The sequence below is a fragment of the Anneissia japonica genome, unplaced genomic scaffold (genome assembly GCF_011630105.1).
Source record: "Anneissia japonica isolate Jap-2015-1 unplaced genomic scaffold, ASM1163010v1 scaffold288014_len389662_cov180, whole genome shotgun sequence".
Lineage (NCBI taxonomy): Eukaryota > Metazoa > Echinodermata > Crinoidea > Comatulida > Comatulidae > Anneissia > Anneissia japonica.
The window spans coordinates 319,612-332,038 of record NW_022737244.1 but is presented as its reverse complement, the minus strand read 5'-3'; the positions used below and the strand labels follow the sequence as shown (position 1 = coordinate 332,038).

Genomic DNA, 12,427 nt, shown 5'->3' with positions numbered 1-12,427 from the left:
GTTGTATCTCGGACTCTCAACCTTGTCCTTAGGCAAGACACTTTATCTACGTTTGTCTCTTCCCCACCTTGGTGTATAAATGGGTACCGGCATATGCTGGGAAGGTAAAACAGACTGCCGAAGTGCGGGAGGAGTGGCGAACCCCCCCCCCCCAGCCTTGCACAGTCTGGCCCAAACGCTAATTAAATAAGAGAGACGGGCACTCCGGCCTGCTCCAGGTTTCTAACCTTTACCTTTTTATAATACCCATACTTTATATTGTTACATTGTATTATTTAATACGAATGACATAAGACGGAGTCTTGACCAGATTGTGGTAGTGAATTAAAGAGCTGTTCACCCTGATCAAATTTAAAATTATACTTAAAAGTTAATGGAAAATGGTCAGAACTCAATACACCATATAAATAACTTTCACCATTATCATTTTTTGACAGACAAAAGTTGGTCTACCAAATACATGAATTTATTACAGTTAATTTTTGGGAGATAAATATAATGTTTATGTCAATGTATTCCGGTGGCGGATCCAAAAAAGTAGCGTAGCATTTGAGGACATATGGTCCGAATAGAGAGGAACCTAAGGCCGAGAGGGAAGAAGGTCTTGGGTGTCTTCTTACCTGTTGTGGGGGTGCAGAAGGCTATTTCATCTAGAATGTTCGAAGTGTTAGCCATTCTAATCTCTTATCTAAATAACTTCAAACATGGTTAATAATTGATTTGTCTTTTACCGGGTGGGTGGGAAGGTAGGACCGCCCCTTTTGCCACAACCCTGTGTCCGCCACTTTTTGTGTAAACCAGTTTCTATCATCAACATTATCATTATTCTATATATTATATATTTTATTTTAACCGAAGATGTTACTTAAATTAATAAAAGAAACATTAATAAAACTTCATTTAGGAATCTTACCCATTAACATAGGGAAAAAAATGGTTTGTCCATTTTATTCAATATCATAAATAAGTTATTACCTGAATCGTATTGTATTAAACCCAGTCATTTTAAATTCTGTCATATTTAAAAAAAAAACTAAAAATAGGCCTATACCATTATTGAATAATTTAGCCAAATACATTTATGATTCTTTTGAAAAATGAAAGAGCATATTGTGTTTTCAGACAACTGTAAATGTTTTTTCTTCATCGTGTAAATGGGCCAGAGGCCTAAGTACAAATAAATGTCCTAGGACAAGTTTATAGGAACGAACAATATAATATATTTAATGACTGTGACGGTAGAGCCTATTCATTGAACAGAACTGACCGGGTCATTCTCTAGTCATTGGATACACACAATGTTTCTATAAAATATTAATATTGGTTTATAATTATTCGTTTTTACTTCTATATTTCATTGAAAGATTTGAAAATGGCTCGTTTTAGTCTTGCATTGCTGTGTGTGAGCCTTTGCATTGCAGCGGTAAACTGTGGACCAGCATATTACAGCTTGAGGGAGCTATTGCAAGAATATATTGAAGAAATGGATGCACGTGATAACGTACAAGGTAGGAATCTACCCTCTTTTGGGGCTCATCGATGAAGGAGTACAAACCAATCATCGGATAACGGAAGTCATCGTGATTCATATAAAAATTTAATTTGTTAATTTTTTTAAATAACTCTATACAACAGTCTGACCTCACTTACAAATAATTGGTTAAGGAATAACCGATTTATCATTATCATCACCACTATCACTTACTTGGATTCTTAATGTATTGTATATATTTTTATGTATTGTTTTTCTTTAGAGGGCCTCTTCAAGTCAGCTGTACTACTGTAGTGCAGCTGTTAGAGCGACCCTCGTGAAATAAAGTTGAAATAAATAAAAAAAATAAATCATCATTTTATTTTTATAGGGTAATATAGACCTATTAAACTATAGTTTTAAAATTTTGAAAATTTGGGGATTATCATTGTCAGTTTTGTCATTGTCATTGTTATGTTGTTTTAATCGCTATCGTAATTATTATCAATAGGTCTAATAATTGAGGATAATATCATCATCATCATCATCGTTGTCATCGTTTATATCACCATCATCATCTTTATCATTCTTTGTATTTTTTGAAATTATGATTTACGAAATAAATGAAATAATAATTATCAGTAGGCCTATCATTATCACTACATAGCATGATATAATGCTGTTAATAGGCCTACTAACTTTACAGTCACTAGCATGCTTAGTCAATAAACAGCCTATTTAGCTGTATGTTTTCTTTTTTCATATTTAGTGCGAGATTATTGTTTGGGAAACCCATGTCCATCCGGGCAATACTGTTACACAGGCACATTCATCACTTCCATAAAAACAGCATTCTGCTCCAAAAGTAAAAGTAAGTAAACTATGATAATTTCTCTCTGGTTGGTTGTTGGAGGATTCTAGACAATCACAGTACTCTTTTTCAACAATACAAATTGGTTCCTTAAGCCATACGTTTTTATAAGCTGAAAAACGATACTTATCATACGTTACGATCGCGTAACAGGCACCGCATAAAAATTCCAACAAACCCCTTCCTTACCCTGCCCCCGCCATGAATCACCGTGTGAATTGCAAGTTTCTTGAAATGGCAAATTTCATCATAGTTTTTATATTTTATACAAGGAAAGTGAGTGACACGTTTCATCAAAAGGAGTTTGCTCGAAAAAGGATTCGGCCGAACTATAAAACCCATGGGTTACGAGCTGAGTTGATTAGCTTACGGCATGTGGGGCACCATATCAGTGGATTGATTGTGGGCGTCTTTAGTTATTATCGTGTTAGACCTTCTCTTCACTTCGTGTTATGTACCACTAACCATAATTTCTTTTTATTTTCTAGACCCATGCGATGACATAGTAAGTGCATGTGGTTACAGTGGAGCTAAGTGTACTAACTTCGGTAATGGGCACTACTCCTGTAAAGCTGAAGTAAGAAGTGTAGAAACCTGGTGATTCTATGCCTCCAAGTACACATATGTATGTACATAAATATGTACACAGACCTACGTCGTATTAAAAATAGGAGGGAACTATCGCTTTACGTGTTCCCATTACAATAATTATTCAGTTTTTTAGATATTGCGTTCATGAATAGGCCTACAAAAATGTTACGTTGATTTTTTTTCAATAAACATCCCCTAAAGGCTAGCTTGTATTTAGGCCTATCATATTTTGTCTTTAAAACGAAATAAGAATAACAAAGAATTAGAACAAAGTATGAAGGAGTGAATTGATACGATAATGTGTAGGACCACTTTTTAAGCTTGTCCACACTATCTAATGTTCATTGACAAAAAACTGTTGTATGCCCATATATAGTCATGATGTTCCTATATATGGTCATGATGTGATGCCTTCATGACATTATTTAGGCATGTCACGTTTTTGCCAAGTAAAATAAAATTTGATATTCTCTGAATAAAGCTTATAATACAGGTGTTGGAGGCGATTTACGAGCAGATGAGAGAAGGGGTATGCTAAAAATTTGAAGCGTCGATATAAACGGTCTCGTCTTTGTAAGTGATATGACAGCAGAAAATTCGAGGCGCAGATGGGCGGCTCCGCCGGCGCCATTTCCCCCTCAAACAGAGGAAAGAAACTTGCCATCAAATATAAGTTTGAGAGTACGTCCCCCTTCAAATATTAAATATATAAGATGTGTATAAGAGACAGGTATGACTGGTGTGCTTCCGTAATACGTCACATCAGTGGTTAACTCAAATTCCTGGACCCGCCACTGCACATGGCTGCAATTATGAATATGTATCATGTATGTATGTTGTATGTATGTACGTATGAATGTATATAGTTAAGTAGAATGTGCCTATGTATGCAAGGTGTCAAGTTCAAGTTTCTCTGTGTTGTCACGTATAAAGAGTTCACATGAAATTCTTTTGCCAAGGTTCAAGATACTAATATACCTGTCTCTTATACACATCTAGATGTGTATAAGAGACAGATAGTACTTGCATGAAATTCTCACTTTATACTATCTGGCTTTTACAACACTCACTCACTCGCCACTGAGGAAGGACTAGTGTTGTCCGAAAGCTCTAGTTCTATTTCTGGCTGTTTACTTACTTTACTTTTTAGCTGTTGCTTGTCATTTTTGTATCTCTACCGAGATCCAGCCATTGTTTCCCACAGCATTGTTGTTTTTTTAGTATTTTGCCTTTTAATCTATATATATATTACAAGTATATATATATATTACAAATGTGGGAAAAAAAGTTTAAGAGTATTTTTTCTGGCAATCTTGAGGTGTCATAGTTTCAAAAGTTTGTACCTCTACGCCAAACAGGGTGGGGCTGTGGTAGTATGAACATCTGTAACATTCTGTTCCCGAGTCCCCTATATTTCAAATTACTGGATTCGCATTAGTTAAAATTGGAGAGAACAGCACTAGATCGAAGAGATATTGTGTGCAAAATGACGATAATTGCTGAGGCCTCATATGTCATATGTGTTCAAAATGTGAAGGTTCTATTAAAGCATGGACCTATAAAAGAGTGGTTACCTTTGGCACTAATTTGTTGTTACTCCCTCTTTATTGCACTTAGAGCGCGCCATACATAAATTAAATGGCGTCCCATACACGATATTTTTTTTTTTCGGATATTCCGTCTGTAAATTAACTTTCTCGTTGGTGGGGCTGTCAAGAATTAGAAAAAAATAAATAAATAAGGAATTTGTGGCAAGTCTACCTTTGGCCCTAACTAAAATAAATATCCAAGTTCAATAAATAACTTTTAGCTCTAAACACAATAAATAACTTTCAGCTCTAAACACAATAAAGTTGGCATAACATTAAACCACAGCTAAATTTACACATTGTAATGAAATTCAAGACAATTTTCAAAACATTTCTAAAATCAGACTACAAAAACAACCAAAGAATATAGTTACAAGATATGATGTCATTTTATTACACAAAAAATGTCGTTCATTGTAGATCTTTTCATTTTCTAAATTTGGGATGAAGATACGGCAACTGAGATCAACATATTTCAGATAATCTGCATAGGACTGCAGGGCAGATCCAGAGAGAGAATGCGGGTCAACGCCCCACCCTGCCCCCTCCTCCCAAAAAAAAGGGAAAAAAAAGAGAAGAAAAAAAGAAATAAGAAAGAGGGGAGTACAGTACTCCAAAAGAAGCTGTTTAAAAAAAATTTAAATACCATAAGCATTTCTAAAAATAATCACCACAACACCCCCAACATATTGCAGGTCACGTGTCCCCTTTACAGATTTTTCTCTGTTTCCACCCCCGCACTGCATATTGTTCTATTAAACATATCCTACCAAAAACAAATTATTACTGGGTATCCATTGGCTGTTTATTATTTATTTGTTTTTAATTAAAATATTTTATTTTTAATACATTAATATATGAAGCTTGCCATGTCAAAACCAGCATACGGTCTCTAAATTTTAAACTGAGTAATTTGCATAAAAATGTATTGTATAATTTAGTACAGAGAAGCTGTAAATACTTTTACTCATAACTTTGGCAACAGCAGTCGATTCCAGTAAATGACCCATCATTTTAAAGCTTATAATATGAAGAATGTGAAAAAAAAAAAAGGCAATTTTCATGTTTTTGTTGCTGATGTTGGCTTTGACATAGCAAGCCTCCATATTTTTGCCATTTATATAAATGTCCATTGATCAATATTTGTTAATTGATTGGAGAACATGGTTAATTGATTGGATATTCATTAATTTGGTTATTGATTATCATCATCACTTGAGATCCTTCCCTAACACATTTCCGAGCCATTGTGTATCGGCTAATGTGAGCTTTGATAGTTTTTTCCATTCTTTAACATCAAGCTGTGACATTTCGTTTATCATTTCCATATCTTCATAATTTGTTTTAACTTTCATTCCCTCTTCCTCTATGTCAGAATCATCTTCTTTTTCATCCTCATTTTCTTCTTCACCTTCACTTTGGTCCATATCTATTTGATCTCTGCTTCAAAATAAATAGAATTTAGATATTATCAATAAGTGAAGAACACATACATTTATATGTATATACATTATACATGCACATGAATATTTATTTATATTGTATATTAGTATCTTGAACCTTGGCAAAAGAATTTCATGTGAACTCTTTATACGTGACAACACAGAGAAACTTGAACTTGACACCTTGCATACATAGGCACATTCTACTTAACTATATACATTCATACGTACATACATACAACATACATACATGATACATATTCATAATTGCAGCCATGTGCAGTGGCGGGTCCAGGAATTTGAGTTAACCACTGATGTGACGTATTACGGAAGCACACCAGTCATACAGTTCAATGGACCTTCCCCAGTGTCAATCAAACTGAACAACTGACCAATCGCAACAGGGACAGGAATATGCGCATGTCTAACAAGTATACATGTTGTCACACAAACACACGAGTCTGCGTATGTTGTAACACTGTCATTTTGTGGGACTTCAACAGCCAAGGGGTTGTGCTTAGTTGAAAGGTCTATTGCAGAGCAAACAAATGCTTAATTGAAGCAATATATACTGTATATACTCGTATATAAGACGAGGCAAAAAATAGCAAATTATGATCGAAAAACAGGGTGTAGTCTTATACGCACGACATACAAATTTTGTATGTTTAAAATCATGTTTGTCTTATGTATGAATCGTCCATAACACGCAAATTTACTACAGCAATGAAGCTATTAAATGTTAGTATGAATGAACACAAGATTTTGATAAATATTCAAAATCTTATAAATTGGTAATATTATGAAGATTAGCCCTGCATTATTAAGATCATAAAAAAGCAGTAAAGTAGGAATACCTACAACAAAAATACAAAAATCATCTAAAAAATCTTCATAAACTCCGAGGTCGCCTTATACGCGAGTATATTCCATATGGAATTTCCCATCATTTATGGAATTCCAATGAGAATTGTACTTGAGGAGACACAAAGTCAGCAAAAGAGTTTCCACAGAGGATATATGTATTTCTTGTACTTAAAGCAACGTATATTGTATTTTGTCCTGTGTACAGACATTTTCTATTGATGATGATGATGATGATGATGATGATGATGATGATGATGGTATGCCTACTCTACCTGATATCCTGTATTCTGGGTAGGTGAGCCTTGATAAAAGAGGCACATAATGTCTTCACTGGTGGTAATACATGGGCTGGTGCACTTAGTAACTAGATAGAAAAATATTATTTTTAACAATAATGATAACGTTATATAGGTATATTATCATATATTCAGCATTCATCATATAATTTATTACTATGCGAGGCTTTTTAAAAACGTGTGCTACCCGCTACATTTTTAATATTATCATTGATCACATGATTTAAATTGACCTAAACTTGATTGTACAGAATTTGTCCACCCCGAATCCATCACTCATCAATCCAACCATCCACTCATTGATCCATTCATTCATCAATCAATCAATCTACAAATACATCCATCCATTATTCTATCCATCCACACATCAATCCATCATTCCATTCATCAATCCATCCATGCATTCATTCAACCACTCATCCACCCACCCATTCATCGATCCATCCATTCATTCATCGATCCATCAATTCATTAATCCATCCACTAATTATAACATCCATCCAGTAATCTATCCATCCACTAATCATTCCATTCATTCATCTACTCATCCATTCATTCATCTACTCATCCATCAATATTTATTAACCAATCCAACCATAGGCCCATATATCTTATTAACCAATCCATCCATTAGCCAACCAATTCATCTGATAATCTAACTACAGCTGCATTCATTTATCGATCACCAATCCATCTCTTTATAAGCCTATCCATACACATATCTATCAAGTTATCCATATATGCTGACCCCCACCCCCACACCCTCCCAAAATGCCAACGCACCAGCTAATTATTCATACTAACTTTATTACTCACATTTTTAATTGCTTCTGAACTTGGGTTGCCATGAAGCTTGCTGGATTCTTGCATTTCTTGCAGATTCAATGTATTTCCTTTACTTTGCTCAATGAACATGGAGAATGGTGTTGCAGGCAAGTTTTCTTGGATCCCTCTCTGCAAGGTATTACAGAAAAAATAATATATAATCTAATATGCCCACAGTAAAACTCCAGTTATTCATTTCATGTTGTTGAAAAAAATATTAAATTCTTCATCCCTCCTATAAATGTACAATATAATGATTAAAACAATTGGGAAGATTGGTCAAAATGTATAATGCACAAAAAACACTATTCAGTGTCATAACACACCTAAATAAATCTATGTCATTTGATTGGTGGATTTGATATCACGTGAAATTGGTTATTTAAACTATTTCGTCATCACTCATCATAAAAATTTAGTTTCATCTGTGCATTTTTTGTTCTATTAATTTTGCCCTCCACCTAATACAATGTTTTCAATCGTTGAGAGAAGTTGGACCATTCCATTTTTGAAAAGGTAGGCCTAATGGTCTTTTTCATAAAAATATATGATATTGTTGCAAGAATTAAAACTAAACTGTTTTTTTTGATTACCAATTGTTGCAAGTTGTTTGTGTTCAAACTTCTACTGACTGGAAGAATGTAGGCTAACTTTATTTTTCATAAAACATCAAATGACAAGGATCTATTTTTATGTGTGTTATAAAACGAATACTGAATGTTATGTATTACTGCAATGGGAAGAATATTTTCATTCATTGAAAAATTGTTCGAGTCAACTCGGCTCCCCCTCGTTGAATGGAACAGTCAATCTTTCAAGTCATGAAAATATTCTTCTTATTGCACTCATAAACATTCATTACATTACCATATTATATAAAGATGATGATAATCAGAGAAAATAAAATTTTTCTATTTTTTCATAATCACGGAATCCAAAGCCTATTATCGTACACTCACCACTCGGTCTGCGTTCCTTTTCTCTTCCCTCTCAGCTTCCTGCCGGCTTACCACTAAATGCAACTCCTGCTTTTTTGTCATTAAATAAAGCTGAGAATTATGTTGCCATGGCAACACATCCTCATTCTCCTCCTTTGGGAGTGCATGAAGACGAGGTATAAAAATCCCATTGATGACTTGACTCTTAATGAACTTTGGATGGGTCATCGCTGGTTTGGGGCTGTTGGCCTCAAAGACATACACTATAAAATAAATCGGAAAAACACTTAAATAAAATAACGTACTATCATTTTAATACATCATAAACATTCTCATTATTAACTCAGTCCCAGTCACCATTTACTTATAGTAAACAGCCATCAACACTGGTGGTGAATATGCCAGTTACAATTCCCATACAGGGGGACAAACCCCTACTTTTTTCCAAAGAGTAAACTACATTTCATATTGTTCAAATGAGCATAATCTTTCAGGAAGACGGCACTATATAAATTCAGTAAAGATATAATTGTAGATTGTAGGACTAGAGTTATGCTCATTAAAACTTACATGTTTTTGCTGAATCTATTGCAATCCAGTATTGGGATAACGGATCACACAATAACAGAGTCACCTCCATGCAGACGTTCCAACTCACTTTGAAAAAAAAAAAGCAATTCAACTGTTAAGCAGACAGAATCTAATATGTATCAGTATCACTCAACATCAATTGTGCAATAGAAATCTTCACAAAGCAGCAAAATCACTCAAATCACTACAAAGACTATCAGAACATTTTGTAACAACTCCATTGGATAGCTGAATTCTCATACACTTCCCTAAAGCTCCGTCCATTTGTATGCTCATATATAGTCATGATGTGCCTATATATGGTCATGATGTGATGTCATCATGACCATATTTAGGCATGTCACATGTTATTTGTCAAATAAAATTTGATAGTCTGGACAGGGCTTATAGAGGGTATTTATGTACAACCCCCACCCCCCTCAAATCAGTTGAGTGTATTTTTAGAGCCCCCACCCCCAAATCAGTTGAGTGTATTTTTTTCCCAAATTTACATTCTCTTATAGTTTAAGTATTTTTGGATTTCACAAACAATTGCTAAGAAGATTACTTTTGTTAAAATTGCAAGCAATTTGGCTCAATCGGCCATGAATTGTAAACTTGTGAAATTTTTGCAAGCTTGAATCCACTGATATGAAAGCAAGTTTATTAACAAAGAAAAAGAAGCAATGACTTACTAGAACATGTTAATAGGTTCCATACGCACAGGGTAGTGGCTGTGGTGGAGACTAGAAGATGTGAGCTGTCACCATGTCCGAATTGTAATTTCCTGCCAAGAAATATATCATGGAAAATAATGCAACGTCCATTATATCAACCAAAATAAATTAATTTTTCTCAATTCACCTCTTAAGACAAATACAGTTTGTGTCCAATCAATTAATCAATCAATCAATCATTCAGCAAGAATTTGTGCAGTGCCAAAAACAATGTTCAGTGGAACTAATGACGTTGCATTTACCCATAAATTTTCATATCAAAGTCTGTACCTCAATAAAAATTCAATTTTATCGATCTAAATCTCAGACTGATAACTTATTTGATACATGAAGTGAGCAAGCCTAAATTGATTATTTGAAAGTTTTCCCGATGTCATTAGACATATATTCTTATATTTTTAAGTACTCTATCTATTGCATCCCATCGGAAATAAGCTGTTTTAATATTAACAACTTTAACGGGTCATCCTGATATTAAATATATTTCTGACCCCTTATTTCTATATATTCATACCATGTTTTATCTTTTTAATGTAACTTTTAGGTCTTTGTACTGTATTAATCTGTATTTTATGTTGTATTGTATTCTGATGTCCAACTTTTTAATCTTTGTACATATTTTTACGATGCCAAAACACACTGATTAGCACCCTCTCACCTGATTGGGTATTTTGAACCATGTGATAATGTAGTTTTTAGTACATTGGTTGTTGGATCCCATATTGTGATCACTTGAGAAAAGGCAACAGCCAATAAGGAGCCATCACTTGCAAAACAAACATAACCGCATGGAAGGTTCCGGTAAAATCCAACAGAATGGCAGTTCCAACACTGATTATTTCCTTGATGGAGATGGAAAATTAAAATAAAATAGTCAAAAGATTTCTTAAATTTAAAGTTTCTTTTCATCATACAGTATTATGTAATTTGTTGGTTTAATTCCAATATATTATTTGCTGTTGAAATAAATACCAATTAAATAAATCATATAAAATGTTTGTATACTGTATATATCGGAATCATCCACAAGAGTCCAAACTTTGAACTGTCCTTCATCACTTGCGGTGACAGCAGTGGGTGTGGTCTCCTGGTTGCTAGGTGATGGCTTGAAACACAGGGAAGTGATCTTTCCTAAGTGTGGGTTCTCAACATTGGTATTTAATGTGAAACTGCAGAACGAAGAAAAAAGAAGGGTAAGAAAATTAACAAGTCTTTTTTTAGAAAACTCATTTCATTCACTTCATTTATTTCATTTCATTTTTTATATTTTTATTATAAACAATGACACAATCTGAGGATAACCAAAAGTAAACTTTATTACTATCGAGAGGTTCTCCAAACAGAAACAAGACAACAAACACACATATAAAAATAGCAAGCTTAAAGACATAAATTACTGTACAGAATAACAATAAAATTTTAAAAAATACAGTCATTACTCTTTTAACGTAAAAAACACAATAAAAGGGAAGCAAAAAAAAAATTAAAAAACAATTAATTAATTAAATAAATGGTTACAAGGATGGTACTTAAAATTATGATATGGTACTTGAAATTATGAACGGTACTTAAAATTAATCAACTCAGATTTACAAATACAATAATTTAGAAAATAAAAAAGAACCCCCTTAAAAATGATCAATAGCATTAGCTCCCAACAAATGGATTCAAATTTGAATCATATTCGAAAACTAAATATTAGGAGTGATGTAAAAATGAGAAAAAGAGAATGAAACAAATAAACAAAATTAATAAAACATTGAAACAATACAGAATAAAGAATGAAAAAGATTTAAAAAATTAATAAAATATTGAAACAATGCACAGATTATTTCATACCAAACACAAAAAATATATTTAAAAAAAATCTCAATCAATAAATCAATAATCTTTATTTATCCCACATCAGGCAGTTATAAAAAACAACCAAAAAATAATAATTGCATTTTTAGTATATTCTTATTCTCCACATTTTAAGCTTAAAGATACTAGAAATACAAGATAGAGTTCAAAAAAAGTGTTCCACCGTGTTCCACCGAAATGCATGGTGGGAATACGAAAAATGGGACGCCCCCTACAGCTGGATCTAAAAAAACTTATGCCAAACTTTCGTTACCAAGTCGTCGCGTATTTTATTATCAATTCTCAACAAAGATACTAGATATAAAAACAAACTGGAATAGACACCCAGACAGTGACATCGGTGAATACATAACCTCCTTGGTGGAGG

At 33.6% G+C, this 12,427-nt stretch overlaps 2 protein-coding genes across 3 annotated transcripts in view; one reads left to right on the top strand and one right to left on the bottom strand.

Moving 5' to 3' along the window:
- The window catches only part of LOC117117263, a 9,047-nt gene extending 5,909 nt beyond the window's left edge, over positions 1 to 3,138 (top strand). For both annotated transcript variants that reach the window (XM_033261517.1, XM_033261516.1), the window contains exons 2-4: positions 1,365 to 1,508; positions 2,241 to 2,342; positions 2,831 to 3,138. In XM_033261517.1, the coding sequence (XP_033117408.1) occupies positions 1,373 to 1,508; positions 2,241 to 2,342; positions 2,831 to 2,943 (351 nt within the window). In that variant the 5' untranslated portion in view covers positions 1,365 to 1,372 and the 3' untranslated portion in view covers positions 2,944 to 3,138. The remainder of the gene's footprint in view (positions 1 to 1,364; positions 1,509 to 2,240; positions 2,343 to 2,830) is intronic.
- A 1,749-nt stretch (positions 3,139 to 4,887) lies between these two features.
- The window catches only part of LOC117117262 (WD repeat-containing protein 75-like), a 13,643-nt gene continuing 6,103 nt past the window's right edge, over positions 4,888 to 12,427 (bottom strand). Inside the window, exons 10-17 of the mRNA XM_033261515.1 lie at positions 11,203 to 11,366; positions 10,856 to 11,039; positions 10,156 to 10,247; positions 9,461 to 9,547; positions 8,912 to 9,153; positions 7,944 to 8,081; positions 7,104 to 7,195; positions 4,888 to 5,962 (exon numbers count right to left, since the gene is read on the bottom strand). Coding sequence (XP_033117406.1) covers positions 5,734 to 5,962; positions 7,104 to 7,195; positions 7,944 to 8,081; positions 8,912 to 9,153; positions 9,461 to 9,547; positions 10,156 to 10,247; positions 10,856 to 11,039; positions 11,203 to 11,366 — 1,228 coding nt within the window. The 3' untranslated portion in view covers positions 4,888 to 5,733. The remainder of the gene's footprint in view (positions 5,963 to 7,103; positions 7,196 to 7,943; positions 8,082 to 8,911; positions 9,154 to 9,460; positions 9,548 to 10,155; positions 10,248 to 10,855; positions 11,040 to 11,202; positions 11,367 to 12,427) is intronic.